This window comes from Giraffa tippelskirchi, chromosome 12 (genome assembly GCF_054371585.1).
Source record: "Giraffa tippelskirchi isolate mGirTip1 chromosome 12, T2T-mGirTip1v1.2.pri, whole genome shotgun sequence".
NCBI classification, from domain to species: Eukaryota; Metazoa; Chordata; class Mammalia; order Artiodactyla; family Giraffidae; genus Giraffa; species Giraffa tippelskirchi.
In genome coordinates, this window is record NC_137286.1 from 148,371,257 (window position 1) to 148,394,727 (window position 23,471).

The 23,471-nt window shown below is 53.8% G+C and overlaps 1 protein-coding gene and 1 long non-coding RNA gene across 17 annotated transcripts in view; one reads left to right on the plus strand and one right to left on the minus strand.

Moving 5' to 3' along the window:
- Positions 1–1,705: 1,705 nt before the first annotated feature.
- The window catches only part of ARHGEF7 (Rho guanine nucleotide exchange factor 7), a 102,845-nt gene continuing 81,079 nt past the window's right edge, over positions 1,706–23,471 (plus strand). For 7 of the 16 annotated variants that reach the window (XM_081551940.1, XM_081551942.1, XM_081551945.1 and 4 more), the window contains exon 1: positions 1,706–3,676. In XM_081551940.1, the coding sequence (XP_081408066.1) occupies positions 3,512–3,676 (165 nt within the window). In that variant the 5' untranslated portion in view covers positions 1,706–3,511. The other 9 variants (XM_081551955.1, XM_081551953.1, XM_081551943.1 and 6 more) reach the window with 8 other exon arrangements.
- Positions 18,347–20,742, minus strand: LOC145530485 (uncharacterized). Its single transcript, XR_014071828.1, has 2 exons — positions 19,375–20,742; positions 18,347–19,215 (listed from the first exon to the last, which is right to left on the minus strand). It is a non-coding gene; the product is annotated as an uncharacterized LOC145530485 (long non-coding RNA).

The window sequence follows — 23,471 nt, forward strand, 5'->3', positions numbered from 1 at the left end:
CAGAATGGCCATCATCAGAAAGTCTACAAACAGAGGAGAGAAGGAACCCCTCCTACACCGCTGGTGGGGATGTGAACTGGTGCAGCCACCGCGGAAAGCAGGAGGGGGTCATCTCCTCCCTTCCTCACGCGTCCTCCCCGGGGTCACTCCCCAAGTGAACTACTTGAATCCAAGTTGGCGCAGGATCTGCTCTGGGGACCCAAACCAGGTATCACGATGACTGTAATTGTAAATGTCTTCCTGTCCTGAGTAATTGCTCAGCTATATCTGTCCAGAGACTATATTTTCCTGCTTTGCATCTTTGATTTTTAGCATTTGACCACATTTAAGTCAAATAAGTAGTATACTGTTTCCGTTACAGTGAGCTCCACAGAACTGCTTCCCACTGCATTTTTCAATCTAGATGACTGTCCAGTTCAATAAAAGTGTCTCTACAGGGAGTGATGGCTAGGTAAACAGCTATCTGACTGGCTGGCTTCGGGCTGGGGTAGGTTTTAACACTGCTGTAACACCATCCTCTGAGCACCAAGCTAACAAATGGAGTTAGCACAGTTCAGATGAGCTGTGGTACCTCCAGGTTTGGGGCTGTTTCTGGGTGAAACCCTAACAGTGGGCTGCATGTGGCCATCGGATGAACAGGCAGCCAAGCTGGGAATGAAGCTCAAGTCCTCATGAGAAATGAGGAAACTGAGGGACCCATGCCTGTGTGGAGAGCCCTTCCACGATCTTTCGGGGTGCATCAAAGGGCATTCACAGACAAGGCCAAAATCCTCAGCCAGCAATATTCTTAACTGGCACCAACCCAGAAGAACAAAGAGTTCTCCTGCATAGAAGCTTGGAAAAATGTTAAGCTTAACCAGATGTCCACCTTGGGTAGTCAGCACAATTATACCCTTAAGAACACCTAGGTCTGAGCAGTGTTACTTTCTAGAATACCTTGCAAATAATATTTTTTGAAATGAACGTACATCCAAAGTAACAGAATGCCTCTGGTTGCTATAGAGCATTTAAACATTCAGAGACTTCCGAGGTCAGTTAGAGTAGGTGGCCTCTGGGTCCCCCTTCTGATAACGCTTGCCTGCTGGGGTTCAGTGGCTGCCTAAGGCCAGTCCCTGGAACCACCTTTCTGCAGGACCATTTGATTGAGTCAAGCTGCCCCTTAAACCTGCTATCCAGATTATAAGCGCCAGACGTAATTTAACGCATCTGGAATTGTAATGACTCTACTCTAAATCATGTGTCCAAGTGAGCAGTAATGAGAGTTAACAGGAATCTCAGCGAACAGCTCCTCTTGGGTGAAGACCCTTTTGTTGACAAAGTGTCCTCGGGCACAAAACTTGATGGAGCTGGGAGCTGTCCTGTTTCCTCGAAACTGTAGACGGAAGTGGTCTGGACAGCAGGTGCCGAGCATCGACCCTGGAGCTGCAGAACCCAGGCTTGAGCCCGGCCCACCACACGTGGGACATAACCTTCCTAAGGCTGCCGCAGTGACTGTGCCACGCAGAGCAGACACCGGGAGCTCAGGAAGTGACCACCAAACACACAGCCCTTAAAATCCGGAATTCATGCTGCTCTCTGAACCACTGTGTTCACATCTGGAAGGAAAACTTAACCACTTAACTCGAAGCTGGAAATAAATGCAATTCACGGTTGCAAAAGAAGTGCTCTGGAAGAAGGAGGAAGAGGAGAGTCAAGCCTCTTTTTTTTTTTTTAAATCTTCATGTTTTCTAATTTTTGTCACTAATGGGATTAATACATTCAACATGTGCCTGGCACAGAGTAAGCTCTTTGTGTGTGCGCGCATGCTCAGTCACTTCAGTCGTGTCTGACTGTGACGCCATGAACTGCAGCCCGCCAGGCTCCTCGGTCGGTGGAATCTTCCAGGCAATAATACTGGGGTGGGTTGCATTTCCTCCTCCAGGGGATCTTCCCCACCCAGGGATTGAACCCACATCTCCTGCGGCTCCTGATCCGGCAGGCAGACTTTTTTTTACCACTGAGCCACCGGGAAAGTGCAAGCTCTCTGTAGATGACCCTTTTAAATTGCCAGGGGCAGTCACAGCAAGCAAACAGGCAAAGCACTCAGGGACCAGATGGAGCAAATGGACACATGGACACCTTCGCGGTCCTTCTTTTAAGGAGAGGCTCGCTCCCTTCCCCAGCATGTACAGAGTCACTGTCATTCCTTGTTTGAAGAAGCTTCTTCCTTAGAACAGTCAGATGGCTGAGTTCCTTAGGTCTGGCCCTCTCGGTTCACAGCTGGGCCTTTGAGCATCTCTCAACCACATGTGACCTGGGCAAGTGGCCTGTTTGGACTTGAGCTGTTCTCTGTGCTTCCTTCCCAGTCATCTGCGCAGACCCAGCTCAGGTTCTGCTGTTTTCTTGACCTTCCTCCTACAGTGTCTGAAACACCACCATCAATTTAACGTGCGATGGCTCCAGGGTTTCTGGTCCTGGAGGGTGGGGCCGCCGGCACCCAGGCCAGGGAGATCACCCCAGCGGGGCAGACGGGCCTCCCTGCTGGGAGCACGCTTGCTACCGGCCACACGGCGCTCCGGCCGGTCACGTCCCCAAGGAGCACAGCAGCAGCAGCAGGGAAATCAATTCCTCCCTGAAAGAGACCCATCTGGTTACAGATTTAATTATCATTGTGTTCTGTGATTATTGGCTTGCAAGGTAGCCCAGAGAAGGAAACGTCTCGTTTTCAGCTCCCTCCACCTCCGACCTCTTGAAGTAAAACTGGCAAAAATAAAAAGAGCTTTCTGGGAAGCACTTAATCATTTAAACATTCATGAATCAGAAATACAAATAAAGGTCCCGAGTCTCCCGAGGAGCGAAGGAGGCGGCAGAAGGGCCAGGACAGCGAGAGGAGCCCGGCCCGGGTCTCCCCCTCGGAGGGGGCTGCCCGGGGCCCCGCCAGGCGCACCCGGTGAAGGGCGCGCGCGGCCCGCGGGCGGGGAGGCGCGGCGAGCCCTCGCGGCCGGCGGGCTGTCGCCTCCTGGAGGTCACCGGGCCCTTGGGGGGGGGGGCCTCCAGCCGGCGGCGCAGGTGGGGACGCGCGCGCACCGCCGGCGGGGGGCGGAGGGCGCACGGGGGGCGCACGGCGGCGGGCCCGAACGCGGGGGCCGGCGCGGCCCGGGCTCGGTTCGGGTCCGGGCGGCCCCGGGTCGGGGCGCGGGGCCGCTCCGGCGCGGCGTCTTTCTTCTGCTCGCGGTGATGTCATCGGCGGCAGCGGCTGGGGGCCGGGAGGCGGCGGCGGGGGCGGCGCCGGGCGGCCGCCGCAGGTTCATGAGCATCTAATGAAAAGGCGCTTGACAGTCGGCCAGGACGCACGCGAGGGAGCGCGAGCCGGCCGGACCGCGGCGCCGCCCGAGCCAATCGCCGTCGCCGCGCTCTCCATGGGCGAGCGGGAGGAGGGGGCGGTGGGCGCAGCCGGCCGGGCCGCGGCCGCTCCGAGGTGAACGGCGCCGAGACGCGCTCGCGGCGCGGGGAGGCCGGGCGCGCCGCCGCGATGAATTCCGCCGAGCAGACCGTTACGTGGCTCATTACCTTGGGCGTGCTGGAGTCGCCCAAGAAAACCATCTCGGACCCGGAGGGCTTCCTGCAGGCGTCTCTGAAGGATGGGGTGGTCCTCTGCAGGCTGCTGGAGCGCCTGCTGCCCGGCACCATCGAGAAAGTGAGTGCCCCCCCGCCCCGGCCCGCGCAAGCACCCCCGGCGGACAGGCCCGGGGCGGAGGGAGGCCCGGGCGGCGGGAGGGCCCGCGCGGACGGAGGCCCCGCGCCCCACCTGGCCCCCGCCGCGGCCCGGGGTGCGCCGAGACGCGCGGGCGCGGGGTCGCCGGCGCCCGCACCTGGTGGCCGCGCGCGCGCGCGGAGGAGCCCACGCGCCTCCTTTGTGCGCGGGCCCGGGCTGGCGGGGGGCGCGCGGGCGGCGCGGGGAGCCGGCGGCGGGATCCCGCCCGGGCTCGGGGCGCCATTGTGTGCGGGGCCGGCGGGCACGGGGGGCCGCGTTCGAGGGGGGCGGCCGGCGAGGCCGGGGGTCGCGGGAGCCCCGCCCGCAGGAGGAGGCGCCGCTCCAGGCGACCCGAGCCGAACCCGGGCTGCGGCGCCCGCGGGGCGTCCTCCCCGGCTTTGTTTGAACAGCTTTTGTTGCTGGTATCGTGTGAGACTTTCGGCCTCTGGTTCGCTGACCAGTTGCATTTTTAAAAGATGCGTTTATCAGTCTCGGAGAGTTGGGCTGGGAGATGGTGTGCTGACCTCCCCAGGGAAGAATTCTCCTGTCTCCAAACCCGGAGGACCGCACACGGGGTCGGAAAGCCCTGGCGTTGTTCAGGGCCGGCCGCAAGTGCTAGGTTGCATTTTCAGGTTCATCCCTGGCTCGGAACAGAATCCCGAGTCCCACAGACCCGGCTTCCCTTCTCGGTGACTTGCGGTTTCCTCGCGGCTGGAGTGTGAACCTTGACCGCAGCTCTGAGTGATTCAACTTTGCTTTCCCCTGGCTCAGCTGACAAGGCAGGGCCGAGCCGATAGGACGCTTTTAGACACGGTGGATCCCCGTGTTTCAGAAACACTACAATCTTACCCCAGTTTTTTTTCCCCCAATACATAATCTTTAGATCAACAGTTACTTAAATGATGTTAAATGTAGAAATTAAAGTGCACCATAATTTAGAAAAATTATTTAATTTTTTAAATAGGGTGTATTGGCCCCAACGTACAGTATCAATTTGCTAACAATAAAAGGTTAATTAGGTGACTTTAGAAAGTAAAATGTTTAATCTTTTAAGTTTGTGCATGTTCTGGCACTACATTTTAAAGGTCAGAAAAGATTATATTCATCTGAATTGTGTATACATACTAGTTTCAGGTATTTTCTTAGTTGGAATGTATTTTTTTTAACTTTTTATATTATATTGGAGTATAGCTGATTAACAATGCGGTGATAGTTTCAGGTGGACAGCAAAGGGACGCAGTCATACATACACTTGTATCCTTTCTCCCCCAAACTCTCTTCACATCCAGCCTGCCACATGGAACATATTTATGAAAACAGAATCTGCATTTTAGAAAGACTGTCCCCCTGTCTGTCCAGGGAATAAAAATGTGGCTCCTCAGTGAACCTGGTGTCACAATAAAATTATGATTCAAGACAGGAATAAAGAGCAGACTAACTTCCAAGGCACTCAGAATCCTTTGTTGTCATCTGGATATCAGGACCTCTGGTAATAAGAGACAGATGTTGAGAAGCATTGAAAATGCATGCTAAGTGAACCAAAACAGGCTTATATAAAAGACGGTTCCATTTCTAAGAGTAAAGCGTTAAGAGACTTCACAGGCTGTTTGATTAAAAACATGTCATTATCAATGCATACACTATTTGGCATATTAACTGCATTCATATTGACTGGTGGACTTCAAGAATCATTTTCTTTTAAATTGTAGATAGCTTTTCTTAGAAAACTGTAGCACTCCTTTCATCTCGGAAAGAACAAAGAGAGGAATGACTAACATGTTTAATTTGCAGAAGCCAAACTGAAACAACCCAACATGCTCTAAAACCGTGGTCGTTTTGGAACTTCTTATAGTGCCGCCACCCTTTTATCACCGCCCCCTGCCCCAAGGCTCCAACTGGTTTGTTTAGAGGGACCCAGCCACAGGGCAAGTTCAACATCAAAGTCTCAAATTATAGACATAGTGACCACTTCTCTGTGGTACAAAGGTAGATTTGAGGAGTAAAATATTAGCCATTCTCCGCCCCTGGAAACCCTGGGTTTCAGAAGTTTCATGAGCATTTTCCATTTCCTGAGAAGCGTTATTTACTTGAACTTTCCTGTGTTTGCATGCACACCAGATAACTTTCCTGTTTGCCAGAAAGCACACACGCTGAGCACCCTTCACCCGAATGTGGGAACGCCAGGCTGAGGACGTTGTTTTTCCTTAAAAAGGAACATTTGGAAACTTCACAGAGTATTCATATGGAATCGAAAGGCTCTTGACTTGACCCTAGCTTGCCACATGAACACATGGAAGACTGGTTAACGGGGCGTCAGCAGCCTGCAACTTAGCTTTTTGCAAATTCACAAAATGTAGAACGAACCGTCAGATGGAGGAGAGCGTAGAACAGAGTCGGGAAGAGAGTGGGGTGGCTCGGGTTTCCCACGTGCCTTTCATTAAGAAAGCACGTCCCAGGATGTTTCGTGCCTTTTGTAGGTTTGTTCTGTTTCAGGGCTGGCAAAAGGGTGAGGACGAAAGGGAAGTTCAGATTGTTCTGCTCGCTTTACAGAGCTTTCTGTGGAGGTTCCCTTCATGTGGCCTGCTTTTCTTTAGGTGGAAGGTCAGACGGGGACAGGAGGGGACCAGAAACTTTCCAGGAGCGGTTCAGGCGAGAGATAAAGTTTGTTCCTGTCTAGGGGGTCCTCTCTGCCGAAGGGGAGCGAACAGTGGGTGTTCTGAGGGTTCCTCGATCGCCCTGGGTGAGCCACTGCAGCGCTGATTCTGCCTGGTAACGGCCAGGATGTTTTTCTGACCTGCCCACGCTGTTTGCTTCCGTCATTCATTCCTCCCGTGATGAGGAACACATGGAGGCCTCTGGGCACCCAGCTCCTTAGGTGACGCTTTAACTGACTCCGAACCATGTAGTCAGAGGGGCTGAAATTGAGAGGCCGTCACGCCCCAACCTCCGAAACTCCTGTACAACCAGGAAGACACGTTCGGATAATGGGAGTCGTGAGAGGCCGCTTTACTTACTGACTTACCTGGTTATCGGATGCCCCTCGCGGCTGGTGGGGTCTTAGTTCCCCCACCAGGAAGTGAACCCCGGCCCTGGGCGGTGAGAGCGTGGAGTCCTAACCACTGCACCACCAGGGACGTCCCCGGGCCGCTTTAATGTGGCTTGTTACTGCAGCAGCTGACGTTGCTCGATTCAAACACTCGGGGGCCCGGTTCTCCCTCTCTCTGCCCAGGAACACAGCACACAGCGTAAGCCACTAAGTGTGGCTAGGAGACCTTCTCCCCACCCGTGTCTGTGGAGTCACACGTACTGCCCTGGGGTCCTGCCGGGGCCCGGGGTGTGGTGTGCGTCCAGACTCGTGGGAGCTGCTGGGCTGTGTGTTAGCTTCCTGGGACTTGCAGCAAAGACCCACAGACCTGGCCTCACGCACCAGGACTGCATGCTCTCACGCCCTGGGGATGGTGTGGTGGGCAGGGCCGCGCCCTCTGCAAGGGTTGGGGGTCTGCCTCCCCCCAGGGTCTCTGCTGGTTCCTGGCTGGTGGCAGCACAGGTCCAGTCTGCCCACGGCGTCCCCTGGGGTCTCGTCTGTGTCTGGATGCCCCTTTCATAAGGACTCCGGTCAGTGGATGAGGGCCGCCTTCCCAGAATGACACTGACTGTTTACATCGGCAATGACCTTGTTTCCAAATAAGTTCCCATTCTGCCCTGGGACTTAGGGCTTGAACATACGAATTTCCGGGGTCATAACCCAACCCATAACAGGTTGCACAGTAAGTTTGACCAAATCAGCTCATTAAGTATTTACCTGCCTGCAGGTGCAAGGAGCTATGGGAGACAAAAAAGACGGCATAACAAGTTCTTAATTCTTTTAGTCCAAGAGAAGACATTATTCTAAAAACAAGAGGAGTGTGAGGCTGAAGGAAAAGTCAGAAAGAAGGTCAGGTGTAGACGGAAAGGGGCTGAGGAATGAGGAGCTGGGTGGGATTTGCTCTGGGCTGTCCAGCCTCTGCTGAGTTTTCCAAGGCGTGGGTTAGAGTATGGTGTTTATTTTCCCAAACTATGATTGGGGCTTTCCTGGTGGCTCAGCAGTAGAGAACCCGCCTGCCAATGCAGGAGACCTGGGTTCGATCCCTGGGTGGGGAAGATTGCCTGGAGAAGGAAATGGCAACCCACTCCAGTATTCTTGCCTGGAGAATCACAAGGACAGAGGAGCCTGGCGGCCTTCAGTCCGTGGGGTCGCGAAAGAGTCGGACACAATTTAGCGACTAAACAGCAACAGCAAACTGATGGGGCAGTCCCGCCTGATCTCCCGCAGGCTTGCAGAGAGTCCATGAATTCTGATGCAGCAAGGCAGGAAGAAATTGCACTTTCCTGATTGATTCCTGACTTGCTTTCTGCTCACTCTTGAGATTCTGGGTCGGGCTGGGGTAGAAGAAAAATGTAGTTCTAGTGGCCATTGGACAGTGGTTCTGAGCATCCACCTGGAAAAGTGTGTCTTTTTTCTGGCCCCCTGAGAAGGATGTGGTCAGCAGTGTGGTGTGGTGTGAGGGCCTTACTCTGGACCAGCTGGTTCGAAAGCCCGCTCCCTGTAGCTGCCACAAACACCAGCTCATCGCCGGTGAAGCTCTCCAAGAGAAAGGTTCTAGAATGCATGACTTCCTGGGTTTGTAAGGAGAAGACATCTTTAAAGTTTGCAGACTGAATTGCTGGCTATATTGAGTTGCTTCTAATGAAACTGCTTGAGGTTTCAGGATAGTTCATTTTGTCGTAAGAAACATCTGCCTTTGAAGCGGTGACTTTCAGATACTACCCAGCACCAGAGAGGAGAGGAGCCATAACTGCGCTTGCTGCTTCGTTCAGAATAAAGCAGACACAACTAAATTCAGTTCAATGGAACTGCCTCCCGTCATCTCTCAAGAGCCACGCTGGAAGTGCTGGGGTGTCGATGCAGGCATTCCTGAGCGCGCAGACACACACACGCGTGCACGCACACACAGGCACACGCGTGCAGAGTGACCTGGGTTTGCGGGCGATGGGGAAGGGCTGCGGGCTGGCCTTTCGTCGGGGGAGCTTTCCCCGAGGGCTCTGGGGCGGGAGGACGCGGCCTGTGTTCTCCTGGGACCTTGTGCTATCAATAGAAGTGACACCACGGTGCCCTTCTTCCCGCTTTCTCTAAGCATAGCCCACCTTCAGATGCATCTCCTTTCTAGAAAGCTCTGAGTGCCCTGAGTGGCTAAACTGCTGTGGCCTCACGTGGCCCCCGCTTCACTGGGAGGACACTGAGGCCTGGCAGTTTGCCGAGCCCGGGCCCCCAGCTGTCAGGAGCTGGGAGCGTCCCCGGGGTGCCCGCGGCCCCAGGCAGGACCTTCCAGGCAGCCTTAGTGAGCCCCGGCTGGGCCCCCATCCTCTTCGGGGTCACCAGCCAGGGCGGGAAGGCCGCTGACCTGAGCGGCTGCAGTGGACACGAGAGTGCAGGGTTAGGTCGGCCGCCATCTGTGGGCATCCCAGGAGGGAAGGGGCAGCGTGATGCTGTCCACAGGCACAGGCGGGCCGCCTGGCTGGATGGGAGCCGGGAGACAACGGCAGGGAAGGGGAGCGCTGGAGAAACCCTTGGGACGCGTCTCCCGTGAAGGCGGCCCTGCAGAAGATGCCCCCACGGATGAGTGTTCAGCTTCTGATAACCTCCACTGGGGCTCCTGGGCCTTCGGACCCTGAGTTCACTCAGGGTCTGTCTAAGCTGAGATTTAAAACAATGCTCTGTGTGTGTGTGTGATAAACTTATTTGGTGAGACTGCCTCTAGACTTTCAGGCTGGCATTGCACGGGGGTCAGGAGAAGGTGGGCAAGGTCCAGCACACCCTCTGGGAGCTCACCTCTGCCCAGGGCAGCACCTGGTGCTGAAAGGCCCAGTGGTTCCCAAGACCCACTATTCCCCCGGGATCTGTACCAGGCAGTGGTCCCAGGATGTGCTCCAGAATTGACCGTTTGCTGTGTGACTTTGGACAACCTGCCTGACTTCTCTGAGTCTCACTTTCTTCCTCCTAAAAACAAGATTAGGGCTTCCCCAATGGCTCAATAGGTAAAGAATCTGCCTGCAATGCAGGAGACACAGGAGACATGGGTTCGATCCCTGGGTCGGGAAGATCCCCTGGAGAAGGAAACGGCCACCCACTCCAGTATTCTTGCCTGGAGAATCCTGTGGACAGAGAAGCCTGGTGCATTACAGTCCATGGGGTCTCAAAGAGTTGGACACGACTGAGCGACAGAGAGAGAAAATCAAGATTAACCATTCCTGTCTGGAGGAAACAGCCTCATGGGCCAGTAGGGTTGTGACGAGGGTAAGTGATTGAACGTGAGAGGTTGTGTGCAGTGAGGGGCACAAACCAGGTGCTCATAGATGATACTTTTATAGGTCAACACCTAAAACTTGTGCTGTGCCCAGGAAAACTCTAAGCCAGGATTTGAACCTTGAGGCTACCTGCATCCGGGAGTATTTCCTTATTCCCACAACTGGACAGAATCTTGCCATCTTAGGGTGCTGGCGGCCCTGCCTTCAAACCCTCATGGATACCATCGTCTGGGGTGGTGGGACCGCGGAATGTGTTTCCCGGGTCCTCTGGTTAGCTGCAGATCCCCGCACAGCTGCTGAGCGCACGCAGCTGCTGGCTCGAGGGGCCAGAGGGCCGGCTGGGGGCTCGGGTTTCGTGTGTCTAGGGTTTCGTGCATGGGAAGGGCCCAGAGTCACAGATGGGCAGCGAGGGCCTCCAGCGCCCTGTGTCTGCACCGGGAGGGCGTCCTGGGCCTGTGCGTCCTGGGAACGATTTCTGCCGTTTCCTCTCCTCCTCAGTTCCTCCACGTTAGGGTCAGATCGTTTGTTTCCTTATGTTTTTATGTCTAACTTTAGCTCTGAATTTCTTGTTTTATGAACCAGACTGGTAGTTCTCAGCCTTGCTTTTGTGGGATACTCCTGTAATCCAGGAAGAAGGGTGGGATATTTGTACATTTCCAACACATTTGTTCAAAATTATTTTAATCTTCATTCCAATGTCAACATATTTAACCGATGTATTTGTTATGTTCCTACTGTGTGCATGCTAGTGTATCCATCATACATGTGCAAACACACATACACACACACATACATGTGTTCTGTACTGCCTTTTCAGGCAAGTCATAAGAGAAACCGTAGGGTCTGAAGTGTAAAGCGTTTGTGAATTCTCAGTGGCATTCTCAAGACATCATGTGGCCCAGACTCATCACTTTACAGATGGGTTTGCTGAAGGCAGCACCATATGGTTGTGTAAGTTGTGGGAGTCATTCACACTGTAGTCTAAATGAATGGGTCTCCAGGACTATGCTGGGGCAATGGGGCATAGAGGTCAGCCTCCACGGAGGTCAGCTTCGTAGGGTACACAACAGATTAGAGAAGGGCCGTGGTAGGTTATGGAGGAGGCCCCCATGCCCTTGCCCCCTGCAGCCATTGCCCCTCACCCCTTGTGGAGCCACACGGCAGCTCTTCCCATCGAGGGGTGGGGTGGGGCCTGTTTCCTCACTTCTTGCATCTGAGCTGACCTTGACTTGTTCTGGCAACAGATGTGGCAGAAAGGGACAGGCACCAGTTCCCAGGAGGCCTGGTGTGTTTCCATGCTCTCTCAGAGCCTGTCTGCCCCCGGGACCAGCCCGGGCCCCAAATGCTGCGGGATGCAAGACCACAGGGCCAAGAGCTCGGCTGTGCCTGCTGAGGCCCCTGGGCCCACCCACAGCCCTCCGACCCCATTCATGGGCCAGTCCAGCCGAGGTCAGCAGAGCTGCCCCCTCGATCGGAGGTCCCCGCTACCGCATGAGCCCAGGCGAGCCGAGCATGGCCCGGTGGGCCTGCGGCCCCACGGACAGAAGCACAAGCTCACTTCAGCGGCCACTGCGGCTTCGTGGCTGCTTGTTCTGAAGCCTCCCCTTGGCGGTGGACGCGGTGCAAGGCTTGAGAGCGCAAGTGACTGTAATTGCTGTTACACCGAGAGCAGCCTTTAAAAAGGAACCCATAAGGCTCCTATCTTTCCTCTAAAGAAGGTGCACGTGATTCAGAACCAAAAAAAGTGTAGCACTGGAAGCCTCTCCCAGCTTACATCTAATGATTTTATTTAAAACGGGAGCCCTCGTGTCCAGGTTTGCTTTGAAGTCGCAGTTCCTGGCAGAAGTCGTGTCCTGGCAGCATGATTTTTTTTAGCAGTCAAGCAGAAACCCTTAGCACAGCCTGCTTTGGATTATCTGCAAACCCTCTGGCCTGGGGTGGCCCTTCCCCCTCCATGCTGAGTGGCTCAGTGCTACGTTTCTGCTGGGAACACACTTTCCTCCGACTCCCTGAGCTTGAGATGGCTTAAGTTCATAAGAGACTTTTTTTTGGTACTTAAAATTTTTTTATTATTTCAATTTAATCTAGCAAATTAATATTCTAACTTTTGAAATAGAATGTGTTTGCTCAGTGATGTCTTAGAGGAAAATACGCTTTGGGTAACAGAAACATCTTAGTTGTTGAAAAGATCTGATTAAAACGTTTGACACGTAATTGTTTATAAGTTCACAGGAGACTTTTAACTCCAGCTGAAGTTAGTAACTTTGCTCAGAAGTCTTCTGTCAGGAATATAGACTTTCTGGAAAAGCCTGTTGCTCTCTGTGTGTGCCTGTGCGGTCCGTCGCTCAGTCGCGTCCGACTCTGTGTGACCCCGTGGACGCAGCCCACCAGGCTCCTCTGTCCACGGGATTTCCCAGGCAAGAATACTGGAGTGGGTAGCCATCCCTACTCCAGGGGATCTTCCTGATTCAGGAATGCATACCAAAAGGTTGTGACTTGGTCCTTCACTCTGTAAAGAATGTTGTAGAAATTCTGACAGAAAGCTGGGAGCTTCAGAGGCCTCGTCCTGGCCCTTAGGCCGGGCTGCTGGCTTTCGGGAGGTGTGAGAGGCGTGGGAACGCACGCCTCGTCAGCCCCCACTGCTCGGGGGACCGCAGGGCCGTCGTCTCCCTTATGGTGCTGGAGAAATTGCCTTGTTCAGCGACGTGCGTAGCAGGTTTCTTCTCATGGAAACGTGAAGTTCTCTGGTTGCGGTTCTCTTATTTGTTGAGGCATTTTTGTTTCCTTTGAAAACAAGCCCCATAAATAGAATGGGGTTAGATTCTCAGCAGCCTCTTGGCAAAGGTTAAGCTTCTGGAGAGCAGCAGACTTTGAAGCCACGCCTCTGGGTGGTGAGAGCCTGGAACGGAGTGTCTCCCAGACTCCATCTTTGGAAGAGGAACGAGGAGGAGAGTTTTGTTTCTCCTTCCTCTGACCTCTGACCAAGCACGTTCCTGCAGACTGAACCCGAGTAACTGCCAAGGCTGGGTCTTCAGATAACTCACAGTAACTATTTAACTGGGTGTGAGTCTTAGGCATCCTGTTTATAAATAGTCAGAACGATGTTCCGGGAGTGAGAGGGAACTCACTCTGCACAGGATTTAAGCCTTCTGTGGGGTGGAATAGAGCTGCCATCTTAAGCTAGAACAGTAAAGGCAAGTTAAACCCAAAGTAAGCAACAGACAAAACAGAATAATGAAGAACTCGATGACCAACCGGTTACGTGGAAAGTAGAAAGTTACTAGAGAGAGACAGCAAAACCTAAAGCTTATTCTCTGAGAAGAATCCACAGAACTGATGACCCTCTTAGACTGATGAGGAAAAATGGGGGGAAGACAGAGAGCAGTCAGCCTAGTGGTTGGTGACGTTAACAGGGGCACCTCTGCTCGGGGAGGAGCTGCACATAGGGGCTGGGGGGTGTTGTCGGAACCGGGGCGGCCGTGGACCTGGAGGTTGGGGGGCAGAGTGTGGGGTTGAGAGAGCAGGGGCCCGCGGGACCCCAGGATGCGTGAACTCGGGGTGGGTTTTCACAGCCTGATGCTCATCAACACTTGGAAATTTTGTTAAGAGGAAGTTGACCTTCAGCAATTTTTTTTTTCTTGATAGAGGAGACTTTAGCAAACTCTGTTCCTTTCAGTGTCTTTAGGGGAATACGTCTGTGTGGTTTTTCCCTCACTTCCTACATGTTTTAACACGTGTGCAAGTCTGGCGAGGGTGTTGAGGCTGAGCAGTGGTCAGTCTGAGCCCCTCTGAGATTTCCAACTTATTTTCTTTTAATTGATTTATCTTTTTTTGAAAATCTTTTTAAAAAAATTTAACATTTGTTTACTTTTGGCTGGGCCGGGCCTTCGTTGCTGGCAGGCTTTCTCTAGTTCCGCGAGCGGTGGCTGCTCTGGTTTTGGTGCACAGGCTTCTCACTGTTGGGGCTTCTCTTGCTGTGGTTTCAGGAGTTGTGACACGCTGGCTCAGGAGCTGCGGGTCGCAGGCTCCAGGGTGCGGGCTCAGGAGGTGCGGGTCCCGGGCTCTAGGGCGCAGGCTCAGGAGGTGTGGGTCCCGGGCTCTAGGGCGCAGGCTCAGGAGGTGTGGCCCCTGGGCTCTAGGGCATGGGCTCAGGAGGTGTGGCCCCCGGGCTCCAGGGCGCTGGCTCAGGAGGTGCGGGTCCTGGGCTCCAGGGCGCGGGCTCAGGAGGTGTGGGTCCCGGGCTCGAGGGCTTGGGTGCGGACTCAGGAAGTGTGGCCCCCCGGGCTTAGTTGCTCCTCGGCATGTGGGATCTTTCTCCACCAGGGATTGAACTCTTGTCTCTTGCATTGGTAGGTGGCTTCTTTACCACTGAACTGCCAGGGAAACCCCTGTCTTATCATAAATGACTTAACGTCAAGTTTTGAATCGCCCTGCTTTGATTCATTTTACAGTGAATGGCTTTTTAGGTAAAGATAGGGATGGTTGAGAACCTGCTACTCTAGGCCGTCTCTATGTGCTGCTGACATTTGCGAGTCCAGATCCATTGAAGGGAAGGCCTTTTAGGGATATCAGTGTACAGTTTTTAGGAAGTTCAGGTTCAAGTCAAAGACTATTTGTTTTATAATTTTATGGATAGACGCACATCTCTCCTGGGCTTTGCTCTCTCTCTCAGGCAGAAAACACTCCCAATTAGTTACATATTATAATAAATGAAGGGAGATAAAAGTAAATCAAGTTGTGTTTACTGGGAATACTGTCCCTAAACAACCTCACTGAGTGTAAGCAATGTTTAGCTTTTGGGTGTTATTTTTCCCATTCAAGGGCTTCCCTGATAGCTCAGTTGATAAAGAATCCTCCTGCATTGCAGGAGACCCTGGTTCTATTCCTGGGTTGGGAAAATCTGCTGGAGAAGGGATAGGTTACCCACTCTACTATTCTTGGGCTTCCTTTGTGGCTCAGTTGGTAAAGAACCCACCTGCAATGCAGGAGACCAGAGTTCGATCCCTGCGTTGGGAAGATCCCCTCGAGAAGGGAATGGCTACCCACTCTAGTATTCTTGCCTAGAGAATCCCATAGACTGTAGTCCATGGGGTCACAAAGAGTTGGACATGACTGAGTGACTTTCACTTCACTTCACTTTCCCATTCAAAGCAATAAAACCCACACTCGTCAGTCTGTCTCCTTGTGTGGGGAATGGAGGCTCACTGGTTCTTTTTCCTCCTTAGTCATTTTCCTTTGAGAGCATGAAGTGGCTCAGCAGTCAAGAACCCACCTGCCAGTGCAGGAGACTCAGGAGACGTGGGTTTGATCCCTGGGTCGGGAAGAGCCCCTGGAGGAGGAAGTGGTCACTCACTCCAGTGTTCTCGTCTGGAAAATCCCATGGACGGAGGAGCCTGGTGGGCTGCGGCCCATGGGGCCGCACAGAGTCAGGCACGGCCGAGCGCGCACATGCGTGGTGGGGACAGTGTCGTTGATAAGGACGTTGGAGGAGGACGTCTCTCCCCTCTCTCCCCCGCATCTCACTTCCACTGAGGAGCCTATGACTGGAAATTTCTGGCTTGGGATGGCCTCCTTTTTCTTACAGCTGGAAGTGGCATAGCTGCCCAACCATGGATTTTTGTATAAAAATGTTTTCAGTTTTACATCAAAGTTATGAGTGAAGCTACTGACATCGCAGTTGGCAGTACCTGTGTTTCAGCGGCGGCTCCTCACAGGAGACCAAGGTGTGAGCCCCTGGGGGCTTCCCCACAGGTGAGCGCCCCACCCCCGTGCTCCGGAAACGCCCTAACCTAGTGCCTTTTAGTTCAGGACAGAGCCCACCCCCTGGCTGCTTCACGGTGGGCTTTTGGAGCCTTGAAACATGGAGGTAGAGAGCTTGGAAAGAAATCCTGCCTTGGATTGGAAGGGGCACTTAGAATTTACCTGCAAAATGGGATTCTTCACCTATCTATTTACTTCTAGAAATTCTTGTATAAAACAGAAGAGAAACACGATCTCCATCAAGAGACCAAGCTCAGGAGGCTTGCTTGCGATTTGATGACTGTTTTATTTAAGTCAGGGCACTTAAGGCAAGATCCTTGAAGTATTCATATTAGGGTTGGGAGGAACTGTAGCTCAGTAAGAGGACAAGGCGCTAAAAGCTGCCAAAAGATATGGAGACCCTTGTAGGTAACGGTTCTGTCTAAAACTGAGGCTTTTAAGGGGAGAGGTAGATCAGCCATGCTGTGGGCTTGGGGCTGGGCGGCGTCCGGGGTCCAGGTGAAAACACTCTTCAGTGTGGGGGTCAGCTGAGCCGTGACTCCTGCTGCCTCCCACGGGTGGTGGGCCTGGGTTCTTAGGCCGGAGACCCCTTCTCTCTGAAGGTCTGTAGGGGTCTGTGGCTTGTGCTGGCTTTTCACCACTACTGAGGACATGCATCTTGATTTCATTTCAATCTGTGCCTTTCAGTTCAGTAGCCAATTTAGAGGGCTTCCCTGGTGGCTCAGTGGTAAAGAATCTACTTGCCAATGCAGGAGATGTGAGTTTGACCCTTGGGTCAGGAAGATGCCCTGAACAAGGAAATGGCAACCCACTCCAGTGTTCTTGCCTGGAAAATCGCATGGACAGAGGAGCCTGTCAGGCCCAGTCCACGGGGTCTCAAAAGAGTCCCAACACAGCTTAGGGACTGAGCAACAAGGACCAATTTAAAGTGCACCTTGTCTCTGAAGACCGGAGAAAACAGACAAGTCCGGTCCCAGCACGCTGCTTTCCCAGGTGGTCCTGTACTGCCGAGGTGACCTTCAGGGGCTAGCGCCTTCAGGTGAAGGGGGCTGCAATCACCTGACAAGGGTTTTCAAGCTGCCCTCATAAAAAGGCTTCAGAAAACAAGTATAGATTCTTTTGAAACAAAGAGAACTAGGAAATCTTAGCAAAGAAGGAGGAGTTGTAACAAAGGAAATGTGGAAGTTACAGAGCTGATATGTAGAATAACTGAAGTCCAGCTCACTGCAAGGGCTCAAAACTTGAGGGGAGGAGACCGAATCCATGGGCCCGGGGACTTTGTCTACTCGGACTGAGGGACAGGGAGGAAGGGACCGAAGGAAGGGGACGCGGTGAGGGCCGCCTGCAGCGGCCGCGGCAAGACGAGATAGCTGACCGAGGGCCGCATCAGCGTGTTCCGGCTCCCCGCTGAGGCTTAGGACCCGAGTACAGGGCAGCCTGTCCCCACACGGGTCTCTTGGGCGGCCGTCCCGGTGCCGGCCACGGGCAGGAGGCGAGGCCTGCGGGAGCTGGCCAGCTGGTTACGAGCCCTGCCTGGAGCCAGCGATCGTCCTTAGTGATGGGGAGCCGGCCCTGAAACCAGAGCGCTGGCGCTCGTGAGCCACACGGAGGGAAGCGGAGCCTGGTGGAGCGCGCGGAGTGGAGCGGAGCCCGACCCCGGGCTGGCCGTCGTCGGAGCGCTGGGCGGCAGCCGGCCTCAGGCGGAGCTGGTGGCAACAGGACGCGTCCGTCAGCCTCGACAGGAAGGGCTTACGGGTTTATGCTAAAACCGTGAGCGTCTTTTACGTCTCTGTGTCGTTTTGTCTATGGTGATTATATTTCCGTGTTTTTTTTTTTTAAGCGTGGTTCCTGTGTCAAATATTCAGTTCTCATGTTAGACCAGTTGCCTTACTTTTTGGTTCTAGGTGCTGTCAGCATCACTCACCTTCACTTCTGGAAGCTATACCCAAGTGGTTCTGGTACCAGTTCGAGTCACAGGCACTGGCTCTTAAGTAAACCATTAACCCACCTAACAGATAATATATTCAGTGCTTGTATATATGCTTATATGCCAGGTGTTGAGACCTAATGTGCATCACACAGACTCTGCATGTGAAATGTGTGTTCCACGTGCAAGGAGGCTCTCTGGACGTGCACGTGGCATGCAAGTAGATTGCATAGCATGTTTGTGTGACAGCTATGGAGATAACCAGAGGGCACGGGGTGCCAGCAGCTAGGGTGATGCTGCAGTTTTACATCTGGTAGGTAGGGAGGTGTACCAGGAAGTGACATTTAAACAAAGACAATGTATATGAGCAAAGGCGAGACCTGGATATTGGGGAGAAGGGAATTTCAGGTGAGGGGAAGAGCCTGTGCGAAGGCCCTGAGGTAGGAGCCTGGCTGGCAAATTCTGGAAACAGCGAGGCCACTGTGGGTTGAGGGAGAGTAGTGGCTGGCCGGTGAGGTCAGGGAGGGCATGGGAGAGCTGCCTGTGCAGGCCTGCTCAGCCATCATAAGGTCATTGACTTAAAAACTCAGTAGACTTTATTTGCAGTCTTAGGTTTCCAGAAAAACTGAGCAGAGAGCACAGAGAATCTCCATCCAGCCCCACGCCCTTTCCCCTGCTGTTAACGTATTGCATCAGTGTGTGTCAGGTGTTGCAGTGGATGGCGCGGTGCTGATACACTGAGTGACGTCCCTAGTGGACGTGAGGCTTCGCTCTGCGCTGTGCAGTCGTGGGCTTGGACGCCACACGTGTCCATCATCACCGTCACACGGCACGGTTCACTGCCCTAAGACTTCTCTGTGCTCTGCCTGTCCACCCCTCCCCCCCGTCCCTGGCAGTTTTGCCTCTTCCAGGATGTCATAGTGTAGGGTCACACGGTATGTAGCCTTTTCAGATTGGCTTCCTTCACTCGGTCGTGTGCATTTAAGTCTTTGATGTGCCTTCTTGTGACTTGACTGCTCGTTTCTTCTTATGACTGAGTGATCTCCGTCGTTGGCATGGACCACAGTCCGTTTACTCACTCACCTACAGAAGGGCATCTTGATTACGTCCAGCTTTCGGCAGTTATGGATAAAGGTGCTATAAGCATTCATATTCAGGTCTTTGCATGGACATGGTTTCAACACATCTGGGTATAGCGAATTTACCCAAGGAGCAGGACTGCTGGGCCTTGGGTGGGAGGATGTCCAGTTTTGTCAGGAGCCGTCTTCTGCAGTGTCGCTGTGGCTCGTGTTCCTGCTGGCCGGGGATGGGGCTGCTGTCACCCCACGTCCTGGCCAGCCTGGGGCACAGTCTCACGGGTGTGCAGGGGCGTCTCGCTGCAGTGTTGATCTGCACTTCCCTGATGACAGCTGACGTGGGGCATCTTTTCATCTGTCAGTTGCGTTGCCATCTGTAGGGAAAGAGTAAATTAGCCAAGATGGCGGTGGTCAGGCTCTCTCGCCCCACGTCCTCACACTCTGGCCCCACGTTTTGTAAATACATGGTTATGTAACAGCTGAGATCATTTATAGCACGGTGCATGCACAATGACCTATAATATAAGCACCACCTGAAAAGCTCCTGCAGTTGAGTCAAGTTAAGGAGAGAATCGCGTTGAGCTGAGTCGTGTAGTTGTCGCTGCTGCTGTGTCAGCTGCTAAGAGAGGAAAGGATGTCTGCCTTGCTGCTGCCAATAAAGTGTGTCTGCAGTTCCTGGTGTCTTCCTCCAGCTTTGCCTTGCCTACCCTGGGTACAGCGAGACACCATCTTGTGCCTTCTTTGGTGAGGAAACTGTTCACATCTTTTGCCCATTTTTTCACTGGATCGTCTGTTTTCTTATTGTTGAGTTTTAGTACCTTTGTATGTTTTGGGTACAAGCCCTTGACTGGACATGTGTTCTGCAAATGAGCTCTTCATTCTGGTCCATGTCTTATCTTTTCTTTCTCTGAAAGTACTCTGGCTTTTACCCTTGAGTGAAATGGAGAGCTGCTGAGCGTTTTGGGGCGAGGGGTGAGGTGACCGGCAAATTATACATGTACAGGGACATACTCCAGCTATAGTGGTACAGAAGATCCAGAACTCCGGAGTCTGCATTGGCAGCCTCGTCTTTAACCTAGGAAGGTCCGTTTTTCTAAGTGACCGTTTGAAAACGTGTCTCCCAGCTACACGTCTGACAGCTACGGCCCTACATGACTCAGCCGGTGCTCTGCAGATACTCCAGCCTCTTGGCGATAACGATCTTCTATCACCTTTTTATTAATTCGAAGTCTCAGCTGGCTTCTTGCACGGGAGAGGCTTTTACTGCAGGAGCGTTAGGCTGGGGCCGCCCCACCCCTGGCCTGCCCTCCAGGGAGGGGCTCAGCTGCTATTTATGGAGGCGCCCTTGCCAGCGGGTGTCTTCAGCTGTTTCCTATCCCTGTATTCGGGTTTCTTCCCCGGGTGAAGGCTCCATTCGGCTTCTCAGCCTCCGCAAAATCAGCCAGCGCCCTCTGCGTGCCTTCGAACCTCCCCCGTGCTAACCTGTGGGTGAAAACAAAGCGTCTCCAAGGCGGTCTCCACAGTGTCCCGTCTTCTGGCCCAGAGGCTTCAGTGCAGCTTCTCAGGCTGTTTAAAAGTGACAGACGGGGTCTCGAGCCGGGAGGGCTGGTTGAGCAGGAGGCTGCCCCTGGTTCGCTGTGTGGGGAGAGGTGGAGGGGCACAGCAGTAAACCAGGGCCACGGCAGGCGGCCCGGACGCCGGACATCTTAACCTCAGGCATCTCAGTCGAAGGAAGGAGGTCGGGTTGTCCATGAGGCAAAGAGCAGACCTGTGAGACCTGCCGCCACCAGCTCCCGGTTCAGACAGCGGACAGCTCTGCTGCTGGGGGCCAGCTCCCGCCCTGGGACTCTGTGGGAGAGAGCAAGTCAGCCAAGATGGCGGCGGTCGGGCCCGCCCGCCCCACGTGTTGTCGATACGCGGTTACGTAGCAGCCGGGCTCCCTTACAGCACTGCGCGTGCGCGTCACCATGTGCCCGCTTGGCTCGGGCCACGTGTGGTCTGTAAGCTCATGTAAGCGCCACCTGAAGCGCCCTGGGGGCTGCGTTATGGTCCACGTCGTGGCCTGTGTCGTGGCCGTGCTGTGGCGGTGGCTGCTGGGTCAACTACAGGAGAACACAGCGTGTCTGCTGCTACGGCTGCGGTGCCCGTCAGGGGAGAACGAGCCTGTCTGCAGTTCCTGCGGCTCCTCGAGTTTTCTTCCAGTTTCTCCGCTCACACCCTGCGTACCCTGGGTTCAGTGAACAGTGAGACGGACTCTCCGCCCCAGCAGCTGCATGGACACTGCGCAGGTACACGGCACCTGCCCCTCGTGGACCACAGCCTCTGCACGGGCTCTTCCACCAGTGGCCACAGGCGCAGGCGTGGCCAGCTGTTCTGCAGTGTGTGCGGTGGGTAGAGGAAACCGATAGGAAGGACCAGAAACAGTGCAGAGATGGAGATGAAGAAAGTTGGTAGTGGCTGTGGTTTCAGTTCAGTTCAGTCGGTCAGTCGTGTCCAACTCTTTTTGACCCCATAGACTGCAGCACACCAGGCCTCCCTGTCCATCACCAACTCCGGGAGCCTACTCAAGCTCCTGTCCATTGAGTCGGTGATGCCATCCAACCATCTCATCCTCTGTCGTCCCTTCTTCTCCCACCTTCAATCTTTCCCATCATCAGGGTCTTTTCCATTGAGTCAGCTCTTCGCATCAGGTGGCCAAAGGATTGGAGTTTCAGCTTCAGCATCAATCCTTCCAACGAATATTCAGGACTGATTTCCTTTAGGATGGACTGGTTGGATCTCCTTGCAGTCCAAGGGACTCTCAAGAGTCTTCTCCAACACCACAGTTCAAAAGCATCAATTCTTCAGTGCTCAGCTTTCTTTATAGTCCAAAATGCGTGTTTCCGTTGGGTTGAAAGCAGGAGAGGGAGAGGGGAAGAAAAAGGACGCTAATCCACATGAACGGGTGAGACTTGAGAGTTAAACAGATCTCTGAGTACAGGCCTAGTCTAAGTTGTCTTGTGAGCTTGGCGTGCTCAGTCGTGTCCGACTCTCTGTGACCCCCATGGACTATATAACCCACCAGGCTTCTCTGTCCATGGGAGCTCCCAGGCAAGACTACTGGAGTGGCTTGCCATTTCCTTCTCCAGGGTATCTTTCTGATCCAGGGATTGAACCCAGTCTCTTGCATCACAGGCGGGTCCTTGACCACTGAGCCACCTGGGAAGCGCTTGTGAACTTGGGCTCCTGTTTTCCTGTGTCAGAGGGAATGAGGCGGTACAGTGGCCTAGCTGTGCACCTCTGCCACCCTGTGTGTGGATCACAGCCACACGGGGCGGGCGGCGTGCTGGCTTTCAGATTGCTCTCATTTGGCAGTAACTGTACACCTGCCGGTTGATCTGACGTTCCTGTGAGGGTAGAATACAACTGTGGTGGAGAAGTTTAGCCTGGGTTATCTGGGGAATGTTTGTGCTCACATTTTAAAAAATCCATTTTTGGCATTGGTATGAATTTGGGATGGTCGCCACCATCTCTCAGGGACTTGAAATGTGCTTTTGGAGTCTGTGGGAAGCGAGCCTCGGGGGACACCGGAGCTAATTTAGGCTGTGCCGTCTTGCCGGTCCCCACCCGGCACCCCTCGTGTCTGGGAAGGCCGCACTTGATGCATTCACATGTCTGACCGCCCCTAGGGCTCAGCCAGCTCCTCAGATGACCGTGGCATCCACCCCGGGGTAGGGCTTGTGCTAAAGAAGGGAAGCAGAGTAAAGCAGGCTTTATCAAAGGCTTCGATGGTTCCCAGTAAACGGCCTGTGACCCCAGGCTGTGTGCCCTGGGAGCTGTTTACTCTCTGGAACTCACTGCCGGGCCCCAGGCGCTGCAGGGGCCTCACTGTCCTCCATGGGACTGGGGGAAGGGCCCTGTGGCCTTCTGCTGGGCTCTGTTGACCTGTTCTCCCTCCCCTCAGCCTCTCTGGGTGCAGAATGAGCATGGCCCCTGAGCAAGAGACAGCCACACTCTAGTCAGGATGAAGCAATGGCTACCGGGTCGTTACAAGTTAGAAGAGCCCTTCAGTGCCGATTTGACTTCTGGGCGGGGAATCAAGGGTTTTAAGCATCACCTTGCATTTTGGCAGGGCAGGTCAAGATCTGCTGTATAAGGACCCCAACACACTGATAGCTGGGCTCTCTGAGGGCTGTTTTCTAATGGGAGGGCTATTTACCTGTGGAGGACATGAGCCTGGAGTGTTCTTCTTTTAAAAAATGTGTTTATTTAATAATACTTACATGTGGGGCAGAATTGAAAGGATACGGAAAGGTACAGTGTGACAAGCAGGTCCCCGCCTCGGTCCTCTGGGCCCAAGCTCCCCTCCCGGGCAGCAGACACTGTTACCTGCCGTGTGCCTCCATGACAGGCCACGCGTTTCTGAACACCCACACACGTTCCTCCTGCTTTTTCCTTTGAACACAGAGGCAGCATGTCCCCCTGCTCCTGTTGCGCGTGCTCCCTGTCCCCTCTGCTGTAACCAGGAGGCTGTGACATGTCGGGATGTAAAGCTGCCTCTTTCTGCAAGTAGTGTGGTGGGCCGGTGGGCTGTCCTACGGCAGGTCTGTGGTTGACTTAATCTTTTCCCTAAATTGTTTCTCGTCTTTTG